The sequence below is a fragment of the Cyanistes caeruleus genome, chromosome 2 (assembly GCF_971803275.1).
Source record: "Cyanistes caeruleus chromosome 2, bCyaCae1.hap1.1, whole genome shotgun sequence".
Classification (NCBI taxonomy): Eukaryota; Metazoa; Chordata; class Aves; order Passeriformes; family Paridae; genus Cyanistes; species Cyanistes caeruleus.
Genome location: NC_141702.1, coordinates 44,359,292 through 44,384,692, shown reverse-complemented (window position 1 = coordinate 44,384,692; position 25,401 = coordinate 44,359,292). Strand labels below are relative to the sequence as shown.

General features: G+C 42.8%; 1 protein-coding gene across 1 annotated transcript in view; it reads right to left on the bottom strand.

Annotated features, from left to right (window-relative positions):
• Window positions 1-25,401, bottom strand: part of SOBP (sine oculis binding protein homolog) — a 114,264-nt gene that overhangs the window by 41,972 nt on the left and 46,891 nt on the right. Inside the window, exon 5 of the mRNA XM_023923902.2 lies at window positions 8,543-8,638. Coding sequence (XP_023779670.1) covers window positions 8,543-8,638 — 96 coding nt within the window. The remainder of the gene's footprint in view (window positions 1-8,542; window positions 8,639-25,401) is intronic.

Here is a 25,401-nt window from a genome sequence, read left to right as displayed (position 1 = left end):
CACAGAACCACCCCAGAAAACACAGAGAGTGTTGTTCAAATTCAAGAGGTCCAAGAACTTCGTCAGGCTTGGTGTTGTGACCACTTCCCTGAGCAGCCTGTGCCAGTGCCCAACCAACCTCTGGGGGAAGAACCTTTTTCTAATATCCAACCTAACCCTCCCCTGGCACAGTTTCAGACCATTCCCTCAGGTCCTGTCACTGGTGACCAGAGAGCAGAGATCAGTGTCTGCTCCTCCTCTTCCCCTCACAAGGAAGGTGTAAGCGCAGTGAGGTCTCCCCTCAGTCTCCTCCAGGCTGGACAGACCCAGTGACCTCAGCTGCTCCTCAACCAGCTTCCCCTCAAGGCCCTTCACCATCTCTGTTGCCCTCCTTTGGAAGCTCTCTAATAGCTTTATATCTTTCTTATATTGTGGTGCCCAAAACTGCCCCCAGCACTCAAGTTGAGGCTGCACCAAAGCAGAGCAGAGTGGGACAATCCTTTTCTGTGCCTGACACAGGTTATGAATGCCAGTTTCCTAAAGCTAAGCCACAATTCTCAACTGGTGTTCTTTCCAAGAAACATGAACCTCCTTTTTTTCCTTTTTTTTTTAAGATTTATAGAAGTTTGGGTGGGGGAATGGCTGACAATTTTTTCCAGACTTTTTCACTCCAAAATTTTTTGAAATCATTATTAAGAAGCAGTCTGCTAATAAATGAATGCATTTTCATCTACTAGTTTCTTAAATTTTCACATGTTTAAATTTGTGGTAAACAAAAAGATTGTGGGGCACTTTTTTTTTTTTGTATTAAAGATAAATCAATTTTTCAGTGAACATTTTTAATATGAAAATTATAACTTCAGTAAATATATCAAATAAGGAAAGTAAAGAGTAAAACTAGAGTAATATAACACAATGTTGCAGTAAGAAGAAATTAAGGTTAGAGAAATTATTCAGAGGTCATCAGTAAGTGCAGATTTATTAATGAAAATTTTACTGCTTGTCCTGGGAAAGAAGATGACAGATTTGGAGCTGTAATGGGGTTTTAATTGTTTTCCTTTTTAACAAATGCATTTTTGCTTCTCTTTCGAAATAATAAGAGTGATGTTAAAAATTAAAATACATGCTTCCTTTTGAGGAAAGGCAGGCTTGTGCTCATAAAGTGTCAAATTCCACATCATAAAGTAATGCTCCTGTATTGGGATGAAGGAAAATGCTAAATTAGAGGCACTGGGGTGAAGTTGCTTTCTATATGTAACTGGGTGCAGTGGGAAAGGGAATATGATTCACTCCAGGAGGCCAAACACTCACTGCGTGGAGCCATGGTTTTTCTCAAATCTGTCCCATTCCCATTGCCCCTCTTCCCATGCTGCCCACACCTCTCATTGTCACACCTTTTAGTCCATCTCTTTAGGGCCCTGAATCATCCTCCTTAATTCAAATAATTTTCCTTAATTTGGTTCACTGGATTGAAAAAAAGGGGATTATGTAGAGCTCCTGGTGGTACCAACCTGCTTGGGGAGGAAGCTGCATCCCTGGCCATGGGGGAGATTTTTTCCTTTTATTCTCTTCCTTCCCTTCCTTCTTCCCATTCCTCATGCTCCTATGAATTTTATACCTTGTGTTTTATGCGTTGCTGGGAACTGGCAGAGCCTTGCCCTCCTTGACACTCTCAAGGTGCCTGGCGCTCCCCTGCCCACCTCGGTGTGGGGAATTCCTCGCCCTCCTTAGTGCTGTGGGTCATGGTCACTCACTAACCCCAGCTGTAAAAGGAATGAGGTTTGGGTCTTATTTCCAGCAGAAAGTCTGCTGCCTTACACTTGCCAAGACAGGGCTTTGTTTTCTACTAGTTCCTACAACAGGTCTCTGATGTCAGCCTTCAGTTTAGATATTAATAAAGATCATGTTTTCTACACTTCAAATTAGTTAGCTGGCCTACTGCAGTTTTTGGTCAGACAGGAGGAAGATGTCTCAAAAGAGTCATTCATCTTTTTTTATTTACAGAACATAAGGTGTCATTCAGAACCCACCTCAAGTGAACAGGAGGGATCCTATTGATTCCACTGGGCTTTGGATCAGAGGTTGTGGAGTCCTAAACATGGTGTGAGTTAAGAAATCAAAGCTTAATACTTTAGTAGCATGATGGTGCAGGACAGGGAAGGAGAGCAGAAGGCCTGAAAGACCAAGATTTCCTTCCAAGACCCTCTAGAAGGTCTCTTTCAGCCCAGAAAACCTCCCAGGTCCAGTCCATGCCGTCATAATGTGAGGAACAGCTTCACTTCCATTGTGGGATAAAAAAGCATATAATTAAAAAGCAGGGCCAAGAAGGACACAGCCTGTGTGTCGGGCAAGACAGTGGCTGCGTTTGTTCTAAACCAGTAAATGGATCTGTGCAGACAGGCACAGAGACTATCATTTCCTGGGGACAGCGTGTCGCGGGGTGGCTGGCAGGCTGCAGCTCTGTGTTCGGTCCTGTGTTATCCCAGCGAGATGCCGATCGCGGCACAGATTCCAAGGCACCCAGTGCCCCTTGGTGCCTACCTGTGCTGGCAGACAGCAGGCAGGGAGGGTCAGCTGGAGCTGGGTCTCAGGGTTTCCTCTCCCCAGGGCTGCAAATAGGCCCCTGGTCTGTGTGCTGCCTTTTTTCAGTGCATTTACACAGCACCTGTGGACTTCAAGAGGAGCATGCATATAAGGCAAGCATCACAGCCCTTCATTCAGCCTGGAGGCCATCAAGGACAAAAAAACCACATAGAATATTTTTTCCTGGTTTGTTGCCCTCACTTGAAAAGAAACAGAGTGCAGGGTTTTCAGTGGGGTTTTGGGGAGTTTCGTTTCAAAATATTCTGCCATTGCTCATGGACAATTTAGTTTTTGAAAATGAAACACTACAGGCGATTAATCTACCATATGACCTAAGCGTCACTGTTATTTCAGTCACAAGAAAGGTTGAATTTCATGTGGCCAAGATTGCTGAGGTTTTAAGAGCATCAGTATCAATTCACTGCTACAATTGCTTTTCTCCATATTTTTGTCCCAGGGCCATAACCACCGCTCTGACAGCTCTGTGCCTGATCCAAAGTCCCTGAAACCAACAGTGAGTGGGCTCTCCGACGGCTGTTAGGGGTTTTGCACAGTCATCTGCTTGAATCACTGCGTATGCCACAGTGCAACTGATGCAGTAGGACCAGCTGCCCTCAGACTGTGATTGCAAACTGAGCAAGGAACTGATGAAATCCATCAGAAAAACACCAAAAAACTGCACCAGCAGTGAGACAAACATTGATTGATGCTGAAACAGTGTTTACACATGGCTGTGGAGGTTTTCAACTGTCATCAGACTCAGTAGCTCTACGATCTGGACCTCCACAAGGTGCCACAGGTCTCTTCCCCCTCTCCTCTCCTCTCCTCTCCTCTCCTGGATCTCCAAGGTGGCAGAAGGGCCTCCTGACCACAGGATTGTACCCAACCGGCCCTGCACTCCTCAGAGCTGCTGGGCAGCACTCCTGCTCCAGCTTTCAGACCGAAAGCCCTGCGCATCCCCAATTCATGACCAGAATGAAGGAAGTGCTCTCCCTCGCCCTTCACTGCTTTGCCCCCAAGAGGGTGAGGAAGAGCCAGGAAAAGCACGAGAGGAAGTGCACTTTTTCCTCTCTCTCCACTCTGCTAGGAATAAGGAGACAGCAGGGGAGACAAAAAGGGTGGAAAGGTGAGAGATGGAATGAGCAAAGCTATTTCCCCCTAATTCAGTCCTTTTTCGAAGGCTGTGTGATTTTTAATGGACTGAGAGGTATTTTCTTCTGCTGCTGAGGCACTAACAGGGAGCAGTTTTACTTGACACTGGGGCACCAGTAAGCAGGTCAGGCACCTTAGAAAAAATGAATTTAAGCCTCACTTTCTGAAATCAAAATTCTCATGGCCTTCAAAGGATACCAATATGCATATTTACATTTAACTCATCTACAACAGCAAAACCTATTGGCCTCATCTGACCACAAATACTCTCAGTACTTTTTAATGTCAGTCTACTATGTATGAAGTCTTTCCCACATTCCAGTGCCATATTTCTGAAGTTAACCTGCCTGCATCCCCACTGCCCTGTCTGGGTGCCCCACATGTGCCATTTGTCCTGACTCTGCCTCTAGTGCTGGAACAGCAGAACACAGACAGGGACTTCAAGCAAAGCATTATCTGTAGCTCTGGCTCACCACAGCTTTGCCATAGTCTCCCCAAAGACCTTTTGCTTGCAAGATTTTGCGTTTCATGTTTCCATTGTAGATGTATTTTCAGAGTTCCCTCTGCCTCTTTTTGTCAATGATTAAAGATAACTGGCTGTAGGTGAGTTTGCATTAAATCCAAAAGCAAGCATATTTTATTTTGAGTCTTTTACATATTAGCTTCTAAGCACCAGGACTTATAATTCATCTCATGCTGCATTCACAAATTTATCCTCTCAGAGCAGAACTACTAGGAGCAGACTTTTTGATTTCAAAGATGAAAAGATTATGATTTTAGTGCAGGAAAAGCATGGATTCAACTAGGTGTAGGACTGGGAATTTTTTTTCAGAATATTTATGTTTTGTTTGGTTATTTGTTTGCTTTACATATAATCCCATAGCAGTGGGTGGTACTCACATCATCTCCATAAACAAATGATATGGAAAGCAACCTGATGTTTAATTTCCTTAACCCTTCAAACCCTCCTTACCTCATACAGCAGCATGCCAATCTGAAACCTTGACTCAATATTCTGAGTAAATGGGGGGAGGAAGGACGAATTGCTGGTTTTTCTTTCCCACTTTTGTTAAAAGGCAACCAAGCATGACTCTTCCTACCCTGACTAACCTGGGTAGGTGCCAGATGGATTTTTCCTTTCTCTAGGCAATGGCTCAGGAATTTCATCCGGCTAGAGCTGGGGCTGTGGGCTTCTTGCTGGCCTTTTCACTCCAGCCTCCCCTTTCTCGGCAGTTAATCCCATCTTTCTCCCCACATCCACTATTAGCTGGACTGTACTGTTTCTTGACAATCAGCTTACAGCAGGGACTAAATTCTGCCTTTTCCTTCTGGAAACAAAGAGATGTGCCTGAAAGAAAAGCTTCCAGCCACTCATGGAATAAGATATTAAAATCCCAAGGCAGTGCCTATGGGAGAAGAATGGATAGCTAGCCAAGACAGCATGCTGACCTGGCTCTTCAAAAATAGATTTCTTTTATGTAGTTCCCAATATTTATCATGGATAGCTAAACGTTAGACAACATGATTCTCAAAAATACTGTAAAGTCCACAAGGAAAATCTGATGTGCTCATTGATTAGAACATCTTAACCACTTTGGTTTTCATGCCCTACAACAAATCCCAGGACACAGCATATATGGATTTTGCTTGGGAAATGAGCACCCTGTTCTAATCCCATAACTGCAAAATGGTTTCTTATACTAACCAAAATATTTAATTGTCAGTGCTTTTCCTAATGAGCAGAACTACTGAACACACTTCAGGGGTTTCCTCTGCCTAAATTATACCTTTCTTCCTTTTGTATCTTATCAAACTTGCTCACATTCAAAAAAGACAAAAATCAAATAGAAAAGCTGAGTTGTACCTTATCAAATCATCTCCTCTTGTGGTGCGTAAGCAATGAAGAAAGCATACAATTTGTAATATTCCATGTTACTTTTCTAATGCTCTACACTACCATGCCTTAAAATCTCTCCAAGTATTGAAGAGTTAAAGCTTGCTATGTGTGCCTGTGACCTGGGATGTTAAGATTCAGCCAGTGTAGCCTGGCTCCTGTGGGAGAGCCCTGGCATGCAGACCCAGCAGCAGCAACCCAGCCCTGGATCCTGGCTGGCAGCACTCTCCCAGCACGAGCATTTCCCAAGCAGAGGAGCCTGCCCTTGCTGAAGCAAACCTCACTGGAAAATGGCAGCTAAACCCTAAAGCAAAGAAAGCATTTTTGAGCTGAAGCCTCCAATTTCACCTGACAGACTATTACTCTATTTACTCTGAACTGCCCTCAGAAAACTCCAAGGATTCCCTCATTCTCAAAAGCATAAACAAGTTTCAGTTTCTCTTTCATTTAAAAAAATCTCATCTTTTCACTCAGCCAGCATCTGACTTGTGCTGTTAGATTCTGTGTAAGCTTTCACCACTGGGAAAATATTTTTTTAGAGGATCAGCTGTCCCCACTCCTTTCTTTTTTTCTTTTTTCTTTTTTTTTTCTCCTCTCTCAAAGAATATTGACTAGCCTTTAAGAGAAAAAAGGTTTCTTGTGGCCAGTTCCACTGAAATTAGCTTTTGAAATTTGAGCACATTTTAATATAGCATTGTTTCCATAAAGTAAAATGTAGAAGGAATAACACTACCTCTGTGAAACACATAGAATCTTCAACAAATAACACTAGTTCCCCCACCACCCACACCTAGGCTCAACATCATATTTTCACTGAAAGTTCCTAAAATAAATCTTTAAAGATAGCAGAGGTACATATTCATTATTTGCCTACTATTTTTTTCCACATACAAATTGAGTACAGATTACATCCCTGCCAATTTTGTTTCCAATAGCCTAGGAAAAATAAAACTATAACAAATTGCTTTTATTACTTCCTTAAACAAGAATTGAAACTTGTCCAAAAAAGCACATGAAAGACTAACTTTGATGACTTGAGCTTTTGCCAGACACAGTGGTGATACAATAAAGCAAAAACTTAAATGCGTATTAAAAGAGGAATAAGCAACTGGGCATTAAAAGAATGCTTGATTTTAATAGCACAAAGTGGGTTAATTGGTTCATTGATGGCTTGCACTAAATATAAAGCAGATTTTCAATGAAAATATTACATGACTAATATAATGTTGTCTCTATTACTAAGTTTCTCCAGCACCAAGAAGCCCTACTGATTTTGGAAGCATCTTGGTGCGCTGTGATGGTTCGTCAGGCCTGATTAGCAGCACAGTAATTAAGCATGGCCTTGAAGAAAGAGCTTCATTTACTTGGCACAGGAATTATGAGTACACCAGGGAACCGCTTTTTGTGTTTGTCTAGTTTCCTCTCCTCAGGATGTAACACTGCTATCCCTGAAACCACCAGGAGTTCCACAAAGGGTTTAAGAGGAACCAAGACGAGATCTCACGGGTCACCTTGCATTTGGCTGGGGAGAATGATACTGGTAACAAATTGAACCTTCTGAGTGACACCTGTGGCTGTAAAAAGCATTGTCTTTACCTAACCAAGGGTTGGCTCAGCACAGGGGGCACTTGTGGGGTAGGAGAGTGCAGGCCCAGTAGTGCAGGTGTGGCCAAGATGCTCTGCGCTCTGGCCGGTGTGGGGAGCAGGGACGGGCCACCAGCCCCGGGCTGCTGCTTCCTGCTGTGGGCTTCTCCGGCCAGCTGACTGAACCTGGAGGCCAACTTCAGCACTGGGGTATCGGCTCAGCAGCTCCACTCTCACTGCCTCTTGCACCTGGGGCACCGCGGGGAGCGCTCGGCCTTGCATCCTGGGAGGGCAGGCACGGGCTTATTTAACGCAGATAAAACACAGCTTGCTCCTCCACTGCCACCCGCCTCTTCTCTGGTTACAAGGAGAAAAATAGAAATGTTGTTTCAAAGTAAAACCCCGTGTACTGACTCTCCATAAACACGTTTAGCCAAATGATACATTTTACTTAAGTACAGATGAGAAGAAAGGCGAATGCCAGGGAGAGATCTACCGATGTATCTAAACCTCCCTTTTTGAAAGCCATGCATGAATCTCTTTTAAACGTACGACAATTCATCCTCTGTTTACTTTAGGCAAACAGAAAAACTCATGGTGGAGCAGTCATTTTCGCAAGCTAATCAAGAACATTAGGTCCCAACAGATTCATTTAATAGAAATATAATAGGCATTCCTGCTTGCTTTTAATCTCGTCTAGCTGCAAATGCTAAAATGAACAGCGAATTAACCCTGCCTTGGAACAGAGATTCTTTCACAGCTGATATCATCTCTCTTATGGCTTGTAAACACTCCAGGCTCCCTCAATGTGCTTTCCTGGCTTTCACGCTTTCCCCACAGCAGAGGAGAGGAATGGAGAGGAGTGGAGAGGAAAGGATGCATTGGATTGCATGCAGCTATGAAGGAGAGGAATAGGCGAGCTCTGAAGGGATGACTGCCTGTTAGCAGAACAAAATGCAGCACCACCACCCAAAAACAAGGCAGCACTAAAAGGTGGATGGGAGAGTGAGTTTTGGGGTGCTTTGGGGGAAGGGGTGGGGGGGGGGGGGGGCTTTCCGTGCATCACCAGCCACTCCCTGCATGGCTCTCCCTGATTTACCAGTGCAAGACAAGGTAGTAAGACAAGGCCATTCATGTGCTGACATCAAATATATTATATTTTTCACAATTTGAGATCTTAAACTGTTCATGGATAGCAGAACTAGCATTAGAACACTAAAACAGTAAAAAAAAAACCTCTCATATTTCATAATGTATGTCATAATGAACAAAAGCCTTTTAAAAAAAAAAAAACGGTTTTCACTGTGCTAAAGTAACAATCTAGACTTGTTGTAAGTATGTTATTCTTACAAGTAGTTCGCAGTTATTCTTGAAGGCAAGTCTTGGAGTTTCCTTAGCATAGTGCTGCTGGGGAAAATTTTCAGCATGTCCATCTTCATCTCTAGCCTGAAGGGAAATATAATGGCCTATTTAGGGACTTACAAATAATGGAAGGAAAAAAATAGCTAAAAGCATAACAGCTCAGATCATTAAAACAGACGGGAATCCCAAAATACAACATTATTAAAAAGTTTCTTTAAATAATCAGTACACCTTTTAGATATGAGAACTTGGGATGCTGTTTTCTTACATAGCTTAGATTGAACATGCAAATTCATTGTGGAGTAATAATTAGAACAACAAAAGACAAAACCAAAATTAAATATTTGAGCTGGAAACTGAGCAACTCAGGGTTTCAATTTACTCCATTGCATTTTTCAGGATTACATTACATATGTACTTGTTTAAACTTTTTGACATGCTTAAGCAATCCCTGGATAATGTACTTGTATTTTCATTTTAACAGTAAGGCCAAAAAGGAAAAAAAAAAAGTTTTCATACTCATAATTTACATGTAATACTATTACAAATAAATGGATTCCCCCTCCATGTTTAAGTGAAGCTTTGAAAGGAGAAATCATCCAGTGAGAACAATGATCCTTTAGTCAAATGCGGTCAAAATATTTAATGACAAAGATGCATTAGAAGTTACTGGTTATTTGTAACTACACTGTTAATTAAGAAAGCTGAAGTTTAAATGGAGACATTACCAGAGCCCATTAGCAATCCTGCTTGCATATAGTATTTTTCCCTTCTCATCTTGAGCATTTTCTGCTTTTGAGTTAAAGCAAAAGGGAGAAGCAGGTGAAAGGAGGAGTGTCAGCAATACGCTCATTACACTGTTCATTTGAGTGACACTTGCACTCCGTTCCGCTCCATCTCATCTGATTCCTGACTGTTCGCTCTCTCCCTCTCACAGCCTCCCAAAATTCACAGCTGAGCTGTCTCCCTCACATATGGCTTGCATATAATTATGCACATTCCATTTTACACTGCATTAAAATGATGAGCTCCTGGCTCCCTGCCAACCTATTTAAATCAGCCCCTGCCCAAAGAAGCTGGGGAGAGGAGGAGGGCAGAGGCAGGGTGACCGGATCAGGGCGAGGGGTGCGGGCAGGGGCAGTGGGGTGAGGAGCAGGTAGCCCTGCCCCCCGTCCCTCCTGCTGCCCCATGTGTGTTCCCCGGGGCAGGGGTGTCCAGGGATGCCCAGGTGCGATTTGGGCACACCTGGGCTCCTGTGGCAGCCCTGGCACATTGCTCACCCCTCGTGTGCGAGAACTGCCTGTCGTCGCGTGTCACGCGCCCGACACTCAGGCTTTTCAGCGTTGGCATTTATGAAAGATATTTACACCTTACAGGCTCTGCGACTTGTTTGTCTTCAAACAGGCTTCTGCCTCTCCCTGAGGAGAGGGTTGGGAAAGGGGAGACGTGGGCTAACAGCACTGTCCATTTTTAGGAAAACATGCAGGGTCTGCACCTCAATGAAAGCCCCTTGACTCCAGCAGGTTTTGACTTGGGCCTCAGCCATGGGGCGTGAACACACTTTGCCTGATAGAAAATTACATTTTTAACAGTGCAAAATTTGTCCAAAGGTGTATTTTCAGAAGTACCTAACATTGATGATTATTACAAGAACAGGGAAGTAGGAAGAAAGTTTATTCTGTATGTTTCCTAGCAGTTTATAGGTATTTTCTTTCAATGACCTCAATAGTTGTGGGGTGAAAAATGTTTAAAATTTTGCTTTAAAACCACAAGAAAGAGGACTCCTGAGAATCTGAAGTCACTTGACAAAGGTTTAAATGTATTCTTCTAATTATTGGTTTGAAACTGAAACCTCTCTTACACAATAACTCTACCTCCATGCTGTGTGGAACACAAAGTTCAAATCTGACTAGTTTTTCTAAAGAAAAAACCCTCAATATTCTCATTTTGAAAACAAAATTTGCCCTTTTCTTTCCTCCTTGAAGGAATATGTGCAACACACTGAAGCTCTTCCAGGTCATCTAGAAGACAACTAGGGGATGAATTGCATTAAAAATGCCTTGCACAAATAGAAACAGACCTGTCAGCTTGGGAAAACAGATGCCAATGGGATGCTCAGTGATGGACAGCTAGGGAGATGCTGGTGGGGCACAGGTGTTGTGTGGGGCTCTGAATGCTGTTGGTGCCCCCAGACCCTGAAATTGTATCTTGGCACCATGCAACACATTGTGCATGTGACGGCTGGCACATTGTAACCTGCCAGTGACCCTCTGGAGTGTTATCTTGGTGCACACACACACACCTTGTAAAATGAAATGGGTATCAGGGTGTTTGCAGTGCATCTGTCAAAATACAGAGACAAACCCCACTGATCTTGGCCCTCTTACCAAAATTGCCAGTTGCACAAAGGTTACGCACCCCTGCTGATGGCAACATGCTCCTGCTCCTACCGATCTAAACCTTGCCTTATTTAATTTTGGATATCACTAAAATTTCCTAGTCTCAAAACCTGTTTAGCTACATACTGCCATAATTTGCTCAGGCAGCAGAAATACTCCTAATTTAGCTAGCTGATTTCCATTGTAAAAAACACCTATTCTGAGCAGTCAGGACTAATTCTCCAATATCTTTACATTAATTCATTACTACCGTCTTCCACTTGTAAATAATTTAAAGAAAGAAACACTCTTACAATGTTCATCACTGTTCTAAGCATATTAAAAAAGTGGCTCAGAATTAATCTTGCAATGATAATATTGTGATGCATCTGTGCCTACACTGACCCACTCTCAGTCACTGCTGCACACCTCGTGACTGCCTCGGTTCCCCAGCATCTCACTCACAGCAAGCTGGCATCTACAGCTTTGCCATCAGGCCTGGCAGCCATGGGATGCTACTGTCCAAAAGAAAACTGCAAAAAAAAACCCAAGCCAAATCTATGATCACTCTGATTTTTTTAGAAAATGCTTTAATACTACTAAGATTATTATAAGAGTGCTCTCATTAAAAAATATATGTATTAGCTGCTAGATGTGATTGATTGCATACATGTAATAAATGAGACAACTGCTCTTACAGCACATTTTGTTCCAGGACAAAAAAAGGCATCAACTCGTGTTCTGAGGCCTGGAACCATGGTTAGCACTGCTAGTTTTATCAGGGCAAAACTGCTGCAACTTCAGTGTGGCAGTGCCTCTCCTGGGATTTACTGAATCTCCTAATTCAATACCCTCTCCTGGCAGACAGCCACCTTCCCGTCAGCTGCATGGGATCCAAGAGGGAAAGCGGCCCATCGCCAGCCGCTGGGGACAGCGGGCTGGACACCTGACAAGAGCAGTGGCACAAACACACACATACACACACACACCTCACTGCTGCTGCCAGAGTAGAGCACACTGCCCGAGGAACAGGGCTGGCAAAGATGACCTAGTGAGGAAACTGCAGTTGACTTGGTGGAGGTGCAGTTGACTTGGTTTGGCTGTAAGGTCAGCCTGATGATGGGATGTGTGGGAAATCATGGCCTTTAATTGCAGGTTAGATATCAGGAAGCCCTTCTTAATGACAGGTACAGCAAAGCACTGGAGCAGATTGCCTAAGGAGACTGTCAAAGCCCCATCACTGGAGTTTTTTAAGAGCAGATTAGGCAAACATCTGCCAGGAATGACACGCATGGAGTAGCTCCTGATGTGGGGAAGCTGGACAGATGAGAGCATCTCCATTCCTAGGTCTCTTTTTTCTCTGCTTTCTACTGCTGCGCTCTGAAAGAAAATGGCAGGAGGCTAAGGAAAAAAAATTAAAAAAACTAAACCAGAAAACAGGATCTGAGAGGATCTCTCTGAAAATAGCACAGCATTTGATGTTCAGAGATATGTGTACTCATTAATAAGTGCATGATGACAACTATCTTTGGCTCCAGAAACTGTGCTATTTGTTCGTAAGCCAGCCAGCCTATATTTGTGAAAGATGCCAATAGTTTGGAAACAGACTATATATTCAGTCAAGATTCCTTTTTTTAACACAACGGAGGAAGAACAATCTACAGCAGAATTTCCTCCTCTCCAAAGAACGTGGATATTTGTTTCTCCTTATTCTCAGAGAAAAATTATCTTGATCCAGACAGAGGATCTCTTAGCTTCAGTGTAAGTCTTTTTATGCAGCTTTAGCCTTGGGAGAGGAAATCTGTGCTTACATTTTAATATTAAGGATGGGATCTTATGATAGTATAAGTCACAAGGTAGGTTGAACCAAATAATTTATTAAGATGGAACTTGTTAATGCAAAGCTTCCACTAAAATGTGACAATGCATTTGCAAAAAAATATCCTACTGCTTAGTCCACAAAACTCTAATGCCACTTAACCAAGAACACTAACATTAAGAGCAACAGTCACTGGAGTAAGGCAGAGTGACAGAATATTAGTCTGCTTACTCGGGATAAAATTGCCACCTAATTTCCATAAATGTCCTTTGAAACAGATGAAACACGGGAATGTTACCCCCAGATACATTAAAGGCAGCAGGCATTAGCTGAATGTCTGTGGTAGGACAGAGAATAAGCTGCAAGGAGCTGAATAGCGTTGCTATAGAAGTGCAGATAATTGAGTCGAGGCTCCTGTCCCGTGGCGATGAACAGAGGAAATTTACATCACCCTTAATACTATTGTCTCCAGAGGCTGGCTGCAGATGGGAACTGAAAGCTCTGTTTCCGTTTCCACCACAAAGGTTATCTCTCCTTTCACTGAAACTCGAAGGAAATCCTTGGGGAGACCCTAATCCTTGAAATTCCAGTTCCTGTGCATTTCTGTTGTCCCAGATAATCAATTATCATGCTCTCTACATTCACTGTACCAGCAATAGTAAAAATAGTACTAAACTTCCACCTGCTGGGTATATTTTTCCCAGAAATATGAACATGCTTGCTGTGGGCAGAGTGGTGGGAGAGCCCAACATCAGGGTCCTGGCTGGGGGTGCTGTGCTGGGAATGGAACGGGGCCAGGGGAGATGGTCCAGAGACGATGTTCCCTTGTTCAGCAACCACACAGTTGCAAGTGGTTGCTCACACAGTGAGCAAGCCCTCAGCTCAGAGAAAGTCTTCCCTCAGTTTGATGAGAGGTTTGCTCTTCACAAGGATTTCAAGATTTTCCTGAATCACAGAGTGATGGAATAAGCGGTATTTATTTGATGGTCTCTCTCAGCTGCACTCAATTCACTGATCTCTACAGCTGTAATATTTCACCACTCCGAACCTCTAAAATCTTCTCAAGACTTTTGAAAAAGTCCCAGGTACTTTGAAAACATGTCAGAACAAGGTCTCATAAAATCTCCCAAGACTCAGATCAGTGAAAAGAAAGGACCTAAAATCACGCTGATTGTTTATCAAGTTGTCATCATTTACATCCCACAAAAATTGAGGTTTATCTCTTTAGCCTGACCTCCAGTGACCAGAACAGGTTAGAGGTGACCACCCTACCCAATATTTTCCAGACTGAGGTCTCTTTACCAGCAGTGACTCTCTGCACACTTGGTGGTGGTCTATGGAGAGCTGGCAGGTCACGTGCTACTAACTCCCCTCATTTCCAGCTGCTAAAATGCATTTAAAGACAGCTAAAAATACATTAAATACTTTCCTAATGTTATTTTTCCATGTAAGCAACTGCTGTAGTCACCACAGGAATGTTATTTGATCGCCAAGGGGAGGGGAAGTGGTCTGTGAGACAATCTGTCTACTGGAGGTGATCTACAAAGTTAAAAAGAAATTGGGAATATGCCCTCTTGTAACTTCCTTATTAAGTATGCAAAGGAAAACCAGAAGGGCTTTTGCTGACTTGTTGCCTCCTCTTCTCTCCCCAGACATGCCACACGAGCACATGTACCAACACACGCGTGCACATCTCCACCCATTACTGACGTTAGGAACTGAGACTTTGTTTATGCTGGAAGAAGGCACCAGTGGATAGAAACCAGTAGAACAGCATCACCGTGACAAGCCAAACCTTGGGACTGCACATGCAGCTCTTCCCAGGTCCTGAGAAGAGGGTGTACTGCAGGAGACAGGTTTTGTTGCCATTTTGTTGCTTGGGGTCTCTCCACAGACTTCCATGAAATCTCTCCCTGGCACTCAGCTGCTCCTGGCTCCTCTAAATTACAGTACAGACCCCACAACTGTGCAGTCCCTTTCCCAGAGGAAAGAGATATGGTCCCCAAGAAGGAGCAAAGATGTCCCCACAAACTACCTAAGCAGAGCCTGAGCAGGTTCAATCCCCTGCAGGTATCCTCAGCAAAACAATGGTCCCCACTGCTGCCACAGCTCTTGCTCACAGCTGCTCTTGCCTTACTCTGACATGTCCAGTAAAGACAGTGATGAATCTAGACCCAAACTCCAACCTCTTTTCAAATATTAGTTGCCGTTTCAAAAGCAAATACAGAACCTAGATGCAAAACCACTAATGGCAGACTGGATTAGAGAAACATCTTGAGTCCTCATGTTTAGGAGAAGGTTTGGTGTGGAAGCGATTTCAGGAGCCAATGATCTGGACAGTGTGATTAAGCTCTGAGAAAATATCTAATTCTGAATATCCTGCAAACTTCTCCACTGTGCTGACAGACGAAATACTCCCTGACTTCAAAAATAAATAGTCACCAGGTCAAACTTGCTATTCTAACCAAATCCAGCCCACACCACCTCATCATTCCTTTCTGAACACATGTAAAATCTCCTGACAAACAGGCACTTTTGCTGAGAAAAGCCAACCCAGAAAAAATGCATTACAACAAAGAAGGAGAAGGTGCCAAACTGTGGAATGATAGGGCAGCGTTTCTGAAATTATCCTTGTCAAAGCAACTGAGGACTGTCACGTTCATTTTCTTGCATAACTGAAGCACACTAAAAAATCCAAACAAATGTGCCTGCAAATCTGAAGAACAGTTATTTAAGGATCTTTTCTTTTTTTTTCTTTTTTTCTTTTTTTTTTTCTTTTTTTTTTTCTTTTTTTTTAATGCTTGTCTTCCACAGGCTATGGCTCAGAATGGTCCAGCTTTATGTATTACATTTTTTACTCAGGATTTCATGGTATAAAATTCTCCACAGTTTATGTTTAAAATGCAAGCTGCAAACTCTATTATAATGTAAGGAATATTATAAGTGGATCAAAAAGAAATACTAATAACAGTACTACTCTAGTGCCTGCTAAAGTAATAACTTCCATCCTACCGTACTTAAAACTTACACCAAAAAATGGATTCCATTTTCTGGATTCTATAAAACTTTTGCTTCCTTTCCCCCACTTTTGTTTCATATACTTTGTAGAAGAACCCTGATTTCCTGCTGGACTTCTCATCCTTCCAGGCAAAATCTGGATTTTATTTTTATACAGTTTGCAATGCTGTACATTTATGGCCCTTTCTACCTGGGTCATAAAATACCTAGAAAAAACTGGTGGTCCCTTTCAGTCTCCCAGTACATCCAGAAAGAGCTGAATTTAAAAACTGAATTTAAAATAGCAATGTCTATTGCCCTGGATTGCTTTTCCTGTAGGAAAGGAGTAGAAGGTTTGAGATGTGCCGTGACTCAGGTCCACAAGCAAGCCAAGGTGGTACAGCCTCAATCCAGGTTCTCAAGAAAGGAACTGCCTAATGCTCTCAAGTGAAAACTCTGCATTAAACCTCATATTCCCACGGCATTCCAAACTTAGGGACTTTTCCTTTCTTTATCAGCCAACACCCGGGCAGTTTCTGCAGCACTCCCACCTTCCACAGTACTGCACTACCCGTTCCCTGACAGTTCATGGCATGGTGATACGTGAGAAGTGTTCAGGTGGCTGCTCAAAAGCTAATTTTTCAAACTGCATGAACCTTTAGCCATATCATAAATTTTTTATAACCACTTCCAAATTGTCAAAGAATAAATATAACAACAAACACATTATGTTGAAATAATTTGAAATAAACTTTTTTTATTGCCCCTTTGAACATTTTGTCAAGAAGTGACTGCTGTGTGGGATCTTCATAAACGTGAGCCTGTCCTGCTAATCTCCCTCCTGATTCACGACAGGCCTGATCCAGAGACACTAATGGACCGTGCCTGACAGTTATTGCAACATATTCAATACCCAGCCTAAAATACAGCCAGGAAATAAATGAAAATATACTACAGACTTGCCTGTAGCTTCCATTTTTGTAACGAGTGGCTCACACCAACATAGTCGATAAGCTTTCCCTCTCTCTTCACATTCCCTGATTACTATCATTTATGAGATAAAATCAATTTCCAAAGTATTCTGTGTGTTTCACTGTCAGGTATCTCAAATATCCCTTGTCACCGCTGCCATTTCTACAAGGGTTCCCCTGTCCTGGTGACAGATTTGGGCACAGGGCAAGCACACATTTCCAGTGAGCCTGCCAGAGAAGCAGGGAGACAAAACACAACACCAAAGAGGAAGAAAAAATAAAGAAAAAAATCCAAAACAAACACCGGAAAAAACCCTGTCACATGTTAGTAAGGGTTACCTAAGGCTCACAGACCAAACAGATAGCTGTCCCTAGTGAATTTGTTTCAATGCATTTTCATATTTCAAGCTTTTGCATTGTAAATACCAGAGCAACAATGCGGATTTTCTCTGATTGCGATGCCACATATATGATTAATCATCTTGACTCAGAGCATATTTTTTTAAAGCAATTGCAGGCTGGTTTAATGAACTCCTCTCCCACTGGCTTTTATAGACTAGTCATGATCAACATACCATTAAGATAAACCTCGTGCCCCATCCCTCCCCCCTCTGACAGCTTGCCTTATTTGCCTCACAACAGTCAATATCCAATTAAGAGGCAACGGATTTGATCGATACAGAAGGTAACAATAAGACTTAAACAGCTGGTAAATTCTACATGTACTCTTTTTCTTCAATTCCCATCTTCATGGTGTATAAACAGCTCTAAGCTTTGAATAAATGCAGAGAAGGAAAAACAGTGGCCAGGTCTGGCTGGTAAAGCTTTCCCTCAAATAGGCTGTGTCTGCAAGCTACTGCACGGCCATAAATGCTTGTCTGGGACCACTGCAAGACAGGCAGGATCCTATTCTCTCTATTTTCTGTGGCCTTTTAAAGGGTGAAAATAGAAATCTCTTCCTGGTCTGGTTACAAGCCACATGTCACTTGGGTCATTCACACATGAAAATGGAGGGGCTATAATATTATTAAAGCAATCATTTATGAGCTGGGCCAAGGGATGACTGGTCTGGAGAGGGGGGCAAAACCCAACAGGAATGTAGGCACGGAGAACAGGCAAGTAGAGGGTGAAAAGAAATGAGGGAAAGCTTTGATACAAATGACATATTCTACAACCTTAATATCATCTTCCAGTCCTGCTGCCAATGATGAATGGCTGCAATAAAAGGTGAGATAGTGGCACATACAAGCAGGAAAAAAGCAAAACCTGCCTGGTGGTGAGGACCATTCATTTTAATTCCCAGCAGCCCAGGCAGAGGTCAGAGACTGAGGTCACAATATTGCCACTGCCTTTGGGTCTAACACCAGGTATAGTACTTCTTCCTTGTCCCCTGGCACCTTTTTTTGAGGTTTTTATTCAAAGTTTTACTTTCAAAGATGTTTCACAGAGTACTAGGCTGATACAGTCCAAATGAGGTACCCCTCCTATTCTAGGATACCCACTCTATTTTAATAAGAAGTCATGACCATGTGGGATGCCATGCTCTCACTGACAAACAGGACCTAACCAAAACACCTCTGAGCTTTCTCTCAGCACTGTCAGAAAGTTATGCCTAAATCACAGGGGCATGCCTGTGCTCTCTACTGCCCACTGCAACCCTCTGTCATTTGGAGGGATTCCAAAAACGTATATCATGTCTCAAACCAGGAAACTGTCTGCTCAAACTAATAAGAACGCTCAGAGCACACAGATCTTTTCAGGCAATAGGATGCAACTGACTATAATTTATCTTCCCAGCTTGCCTAGGGATTTGAGAAGTCCCGTTCTGAGTTTTCCTTTCTGTCACAATAAGAAAAAATGTGCTGAAAAACACCTCCATCCTTCCAGCTCCCTTCACTACCATCTTCCGGGGGGAGCAGTTGCAAGTAGATCTTTGGCCAGGTTTCTGAATCTAAAGTAATCCATTTCTAACTGTTCTCTGCAGTTTACTTCAGGCCCCAAGTTTTATCAGACTACATCTTTTCTTCGACTCTGTTCATTGCTATTACAGAAAAAAAAACAAACAAACTAATTTAACTCTTAAAGATACACTTAAAAAATGGGGATGGTTCCACTCAAAAAAAGAACAGAAAGAAACACATTTTTCTGTCTTCTGCATTCACTCAAATGTCTCTCCCCCCGAATCACCTGGCCCCTTACCACACAGCAAAAATCTGCATGTTTTGCCATGTAATCCTGTAATCCTGATTTTGATGGTTGGACTTGATGATCAATTTTGACAGGTGGACTTGATAACATTGAAGGTCTTTTCCAACCTTAATGATACTATGATTCTCTTTTCAGCTTCTCATTCTCAGCTCCTGTCTTGAAAAGCATCCCTTAGGGCTTCACCAGACTGCAAACTCCCAGTAAGCATTGATGTCTCATCAGGCATATGTACAAGTATTTACATGCCATCCCTACCATTTCATGGTGGCACTGTCAGCTCCTCAAAACTTCCATGTGTTTATTCCAGGCTCTTATGTGTTTGCCCCTTAGATAGCTCCTACTTGCCAATATATATTGCAAATACTTAGCCAATAACTTAGTCACTTACAGCCCTGACCTTCTTTAATGTTTCCTCACTATTTTGTGGACTATTCAGTGTCACCTCAAATGTGTCACTCACTGTGTTGCTGGGCCTGCTGGAATCCAGCTGTTGGCCTATGCAATCGGTCTGCTGCCACATGTCTGTCTCATTTTCCTCAAAAATGGAGGTACTGCTTCAACAGGGAAGAAAAAAGATGCAGATAGGACACTCCTCTGCAAAACTGGTACCACAGCTGAAGAGCTGGGAGCTGCCAAAATCACACCCCTGCACTATGAGTGCCCCTGGGTCCTCCATTCAAGGGCTGGACTTTAAGCAGCCTGGTAGGCTTTGCAATATTCAGAGAGAAAAGTACTCATGAGGTTTGTCCACTCCTGGGCTGTAAATAGAATGCTTGCCTCTTCTGTTTCCAGCACAGGGACTTATCTATGTTCCTGTCCAAGAAGAGTTTGGAGAAACCTGCAGAAATGTGGCCTTTGGTCTATCATCCACTGTGCACAGCTCCACAAGTTCCCCATTGTTTGACTGAGATGTAGAGTCTCTGTCTTGGTCACAATATACACAACAGTGTATATTGCAGTAGGAGGCAGCAAGGCTTGGAGGAAACTGGTGCTCTAATTATTACCACTAAACAGAAGTATAAATGCAACAAGCAAAGAACCAGCTCTAAATAAACAGTTTCAGCACACTCTTGCTCTACTAAATATTGCTGCTATCTGAAAAACTTCACATAATTTTGTATTCTCTAATTTATTCCATCAAAATTCAAGGCTAAATTCCCTTGCCTGCATCCAGACCGCTTTGCATTGGCTTTGTAAAGCACAGGAATGATCTTGACCTCTGTTGTTCTTAGTACACTTTTACCATCTGTGCCTACAGATACTCTGCAGTGAAGAAAGCACCTACTTCCCCCTCACACAATCATGAGTGAAGTTAAGCTTAGACAAAGGCCAGAGCTAGCAAGATAACCACTAGGGTAGTGACAGATGTTCAGCCTAACATAAGATTGAGGCCAGTAGACAGGAAAATCCATCTGTGTTTCCCACTATTACTAGCAGGAGGAGGACTGTGGTGGTAGCCATGATCTTTTCATTAGCAGCAAGCTGGCCAGAGAGAAAAGAAGCCGAGGAATTGTCTTTTCATATTCAGAGTGTGAGTTCCAGGAACAGAATTACCATTTAAATTACTTACATCTAACTATGTAATTAATGTTCGTGTCATTTTATTGCAGGCATCTTCACCATCGATGCTGTGAAATGCAACTTAGTGACTTTTTTTGTGGGGAACGAGCTGGAACAACCATTTGTCTCCCTTCCATTGTTTATATATTAATCATTAAATTGTTACTAATATTATTAATCTCATTATCCTAATTACATGTGCTCTTTTTAGAGTAGCATCCAGAATTAGACTGTTTCGCACATCTCCATTGTTCCTCTCTCTCAGTTAAGAAACTTGATGGAGAATCACTTGCATTGAAGGAAGGTGAAATGAGTATTGAGCACACGAAGCCACAACATCAGCTGCTTAGCAGGAAAGGGAATTCTATGAGTGCTCTTTAACAACCGGCACACTTCACAGCATGCACTGGCAGAACATTCCACAGGCGGGAGGTGAGGCTTAAAAAAATTGGTGCACTACAATCCTTTAAAAGCAGCCTGGGTCTCTTTCTGGAAGTCTAGGTCATGTGCCTGGCACTGCCTCATATGGTGTCTCTCTTCCGCCATTTGTTTATTTGCTTCTGGCAGTTTTGGCAGTGAGGTATCAGAGTGAAATGCACACCACTCCATACATATGGTGGGAAGAATCTAGTGCATCAGTTGAATGCATACTGTACTGTATACACATTCTGTTTTATCTCTGAGCACAGCTGTGCTGTAAAAGCTTACAAAATGTGAAGCCTTCTGTGCAGCAAAAACATCGACAGGAGAAGCTGGCCTGTAACTTATTAGGTTGTGACACAAGCCAAAAAAAGACGGAGTTACAGCTGACAACTCCTGGCATCGTGATGAAAAGCACAGTGGCTCAAGTTAGAGAGGGAGTGTCAGCCCTAACTTCATGTTTTGGACTTTCACTGCCATGGGTCACAAATAGCATCGCTGGTTTGTTCTAGGAAAACGATTCCCAATCCCACAGCTTCCAGCCAGTGACTGAAGCAAACAGGCAAATCATCCCCCTGGTGCCCCACTGTGCTTGCAGGCAGCCTGTGCTAGGAAGGGATTCAAGGAGGAGGTGGCCAGGAGCCAAAAAGCAATTGTGCCTCTTCCTCACCCAGCACAGCAGCCTTCAAGCTGGGATCAGTCCTGCATTTCCTACTCCCGCTGCAAACTGGGCTGAAGGTAGTGGAAACACATGGTAGGAAACTCAGGTGCTGGTTGAAGCAGATGTCTGGTAGGCTTTTTTTCACCACAGCCTTGAAACAAGGACTCTATCTAAATCTGACTAAGAACGGCCACTCTGGGTCAAATCTAAGTTTCTTTAGCTCAGGCTTGTCTCCACCAGCAACCAATATCACATTCTTGAGGAGAATCTGAGGAGTAATGGGCTACCAATCCTTCCAGAGGTACAGACCTGCCCTGAGGGCAGTAGGAATAGGTGTGTAAAAAGTTTGATAGTGAGTTTGGCTTGTGTGTCCATGGTTCCTGGATTTTTTTACATATATCTCTGTGAAGTGCTGTTAGGTGAGATTGTAGTACATCTCCTTCCCTACCTACTGACGGACTCCATATGTGCATGTATGTGTAGGCAGAGGAAATGTGGTGAGTGAGCAAAACAGAGAAGGGAAATGCAGGTGAGATGGCATTTCTAGGACACAGAGGAACTGCCCTAGGAAAGCCATTACTGGAGACATCACACTTGCTTCCTGATCCCATAGGAATCAGCTCCTTACACAGCTGAGTAATGGACTTCTCAGGGGAGACCTGTTTCTTCCCACGGATGCTGTGAGGGCTCCCCAGCTAGAGAAAAAAATCCCTCCTGTCCAGCCCCTCCACTGCCTGAGGAGATTCTGCCTCTCAAGGTGGGTCTCTGGCTCCAGCAGCTTCCTTGACAGACACAGGTTGTGGAGTGCACCATATGGTGGGAGAGCACAGCGGCATTCCACAGGCACTCACCAGGGGAATCACACCCTTTCCTGCTCCTCACAGAAACTTATTTTCCTCAGGCAGGACCCCACCTGATTCCAAGGGAAAAAGGGAGCTTAACCCTTCTCTCAACAGGAGATGAGGGAGAAAGTCATTCCACAAGGAAGCTTTCATCTAGCTGCTACCACGTCCCTCAGCTGTGAGGAGACTTCCTCTAACACAGTCATGATGGCATCTCCAAACTCAGCTGCCCCTGTGGGCTGCCCAAATGTCACTGCAGGAGTCCTGCAGCTGGGCACTGGCCCTGCAGGGGATGAAACACAACCCCCAGCCAGGTTTAGCCTGTCTGCCTCATCTTGTGGGAGCACACTTTTACATTGCACTGTGTCCATTGCTTTCTTCCCTAGCCCTGAGGGTGACACCCCAGCAACTCCATAGCAAAGGGGAAGGGAACACGACTGTCACACTTCGGGGGGAAGACAGACAAGAAACAGCAATTTAAGACTGGGTTAGACATTTTGTCACCTCTCCTATCAAATATATGAACATAAAAGAGAAGCAAGGGAAGAGAAAAATAACAAGTTCTTGCCTCCAGCTCTAATTGCTGCTGATGTTAGTTCATTTTCAACAATTGACTTTAATTGCATCTCCACACTGGGTAAACTTTCTTTTTCAAAAGTTATTTTAAATACATGGCAGACTGCTCCTTAAAACCTGTCCGTGGTCTGTCTGCACTAGAGGAAATAGTATCAGTGAACGGCAATCAGAGTTTTTGAACAGCTCTTACATAAAATACTCAATAACAAGGACTTACCCACTTAAAAAAAAAAAAAAAAAAGAGAGACAGTGGATGTGATAGTAGTCTATATAGTATCCTATATTTTAATGGTACCAAAAAGAAAAACTCCCATATTTTTGTTACCCAAACAAAAGTATCTGGTAGCTATCCACTGTCTCTCACAATGTAAAAAGCTAGAGGTTCAATAAATGTGAAAAAAAAAATTTAAAAAATAACCCTTTGCAGAACAAGTCCCCAATCTGGGCGGTGTGCAGGTCAAAACTATGCACTATTCTGGGAGGAATATAAAATCTTGTAGTGCCTTTTAGAAGGACACATTCATCAGCTATTAACAACACCAGCACAAGCACTCCCACATGAGAGCAGTTCAAGCAACCAGTAGACATGGCCTCAGTGCAAGGAGCCACAAGTCTGGCCTGCAGGGTGACCTCAGCTGGAGATCTCAGACACTCAGGCCTCCCTGCAGTCAATCCCTAGGAACTGATTATGGAAATGGGAACTCTGGATCTGCTTTCAAACCTTGAAAGTAACCCACGGAAATTAGTTGGGGCTACCATTTTTGCCTCCAGAAAAGGGTAATTAAATTGTTTCTGAGACTGGTAAGAGATGGGAGCTGAATTTAACTTTTACAGCAAACACAGCTACATTTTATCTGAGAGGTGGAGAGGTAAAACACAGGTGTGTATCTCCTGATGGTACTTGGCACAGACTAGGCTTTTCTTCTCATATATGCTCTAGGAAAGGTTTGTCATTGAAGGGCTTTTGACAGCCAGAAGATCGGAGCTTTTCTGGCCTTCTGGCTGTCTGTTCATACCAAAAAAATAAAAATTCTAGGAATCTACTCCTGTTGTGAGAAAGTTCAGCACTCTTGAAATTCAATGACTTTGAATATCCTGACTTGAGCCGAAACGAGGCAACTAGATTTGAAACACATAAATATCCACAGGAAAACACGCACATATAATGAGTACAACAGAAATAAATTTCACTCTGACTCCTAGTTTTCTTCAGTTTTACCTGCATTTCTGAGTTCAATTACATGGTCATGCAAGAAATCAACTTAGCCTGCACTCCTAGAGATACATGAAGCAACCAGAACTGTCATCGGTCTTGTGATGGCTTTCAGCAGGGGTTTAAATCTTTCTCTCTCAATCTAAGGAATGTGGTGTTGCTCAGAGGAATTCAGACAATTACAAATGAGCATCCTAGAAAACACCACTTCTGGAATGAGAGCTTGCTAGAATATCACCAAATACTCAGAGACTTTCCCTGAAACATATGAACAGAAAGGGAAAGGTCAGCTAGAGATACCAGGAAATTAATTTGTCTAGACCCTCAGCAGGACTTTTAACACATGTTTCACTAAAAAATGGGATAAAAAAAAAACCTACTAGCCTTGGACACATTTTTTATAAACTTTAATACTACAGTTGTATAGCTGTAAAGGACTTTCAAAATTACAATTACTAGCTCTATCAGTTTCTATACCCAAATCCAGAGTCTCTTGCTACTGTCAGTAACTTGTTTGGTAACAGGTCAAATGGGGCAACATTTATGTAGTTCTGGGACATGGAAAGTAGAATGTAATAATGGAAAAGAAGAAAAGCCCTTGGCTGTGCCAAGATACTCCATTCCTTTTTAGCTGGTTCTGAGGAAAAGATACAACGGCCTCACTATATGCATAAATGCATGTATGAACATGAATCTCTAGGTTTAGTTCCATTATTCAGAGGAAATAATTAGAAACTTTGAAGTTAATTAACATCCTAAATATCGTAAAACTGCAACTGTTGTGAAGCAGCTACAACAGTTGCTTCACAAAAGGGTGGAGCTACCACACATAGCTGTGGCTGGTCAAATGCTGTGAGACCTCACAGAAGCCTGTGGTTTTTATTTCCTTTTTCTATCATTTTTCATCCCTCTTGGTCACCAGGTGCTTGCTGCTGTAGACAGATCACTGCAGGAAGCAGAACAGAAAAGGAGTGTCTAAACCACCCTTACTGGAGGTTCAACTAGATCAGATGACCTTGCTTGCTTCATTTTTTTTTTTCCCACATCCTTGCTCATCCCCACACAAACACCAGGAAAACCTGTGTTATTCTAGATTGGCTTAAATGCAAAACAGACTAATAGGAGAGCCATATCTAGGCCATGGCAGAGAACAGACCTGGAATACTCACAATAAAATTGACAGGCTTGATAGCTGAATGGAT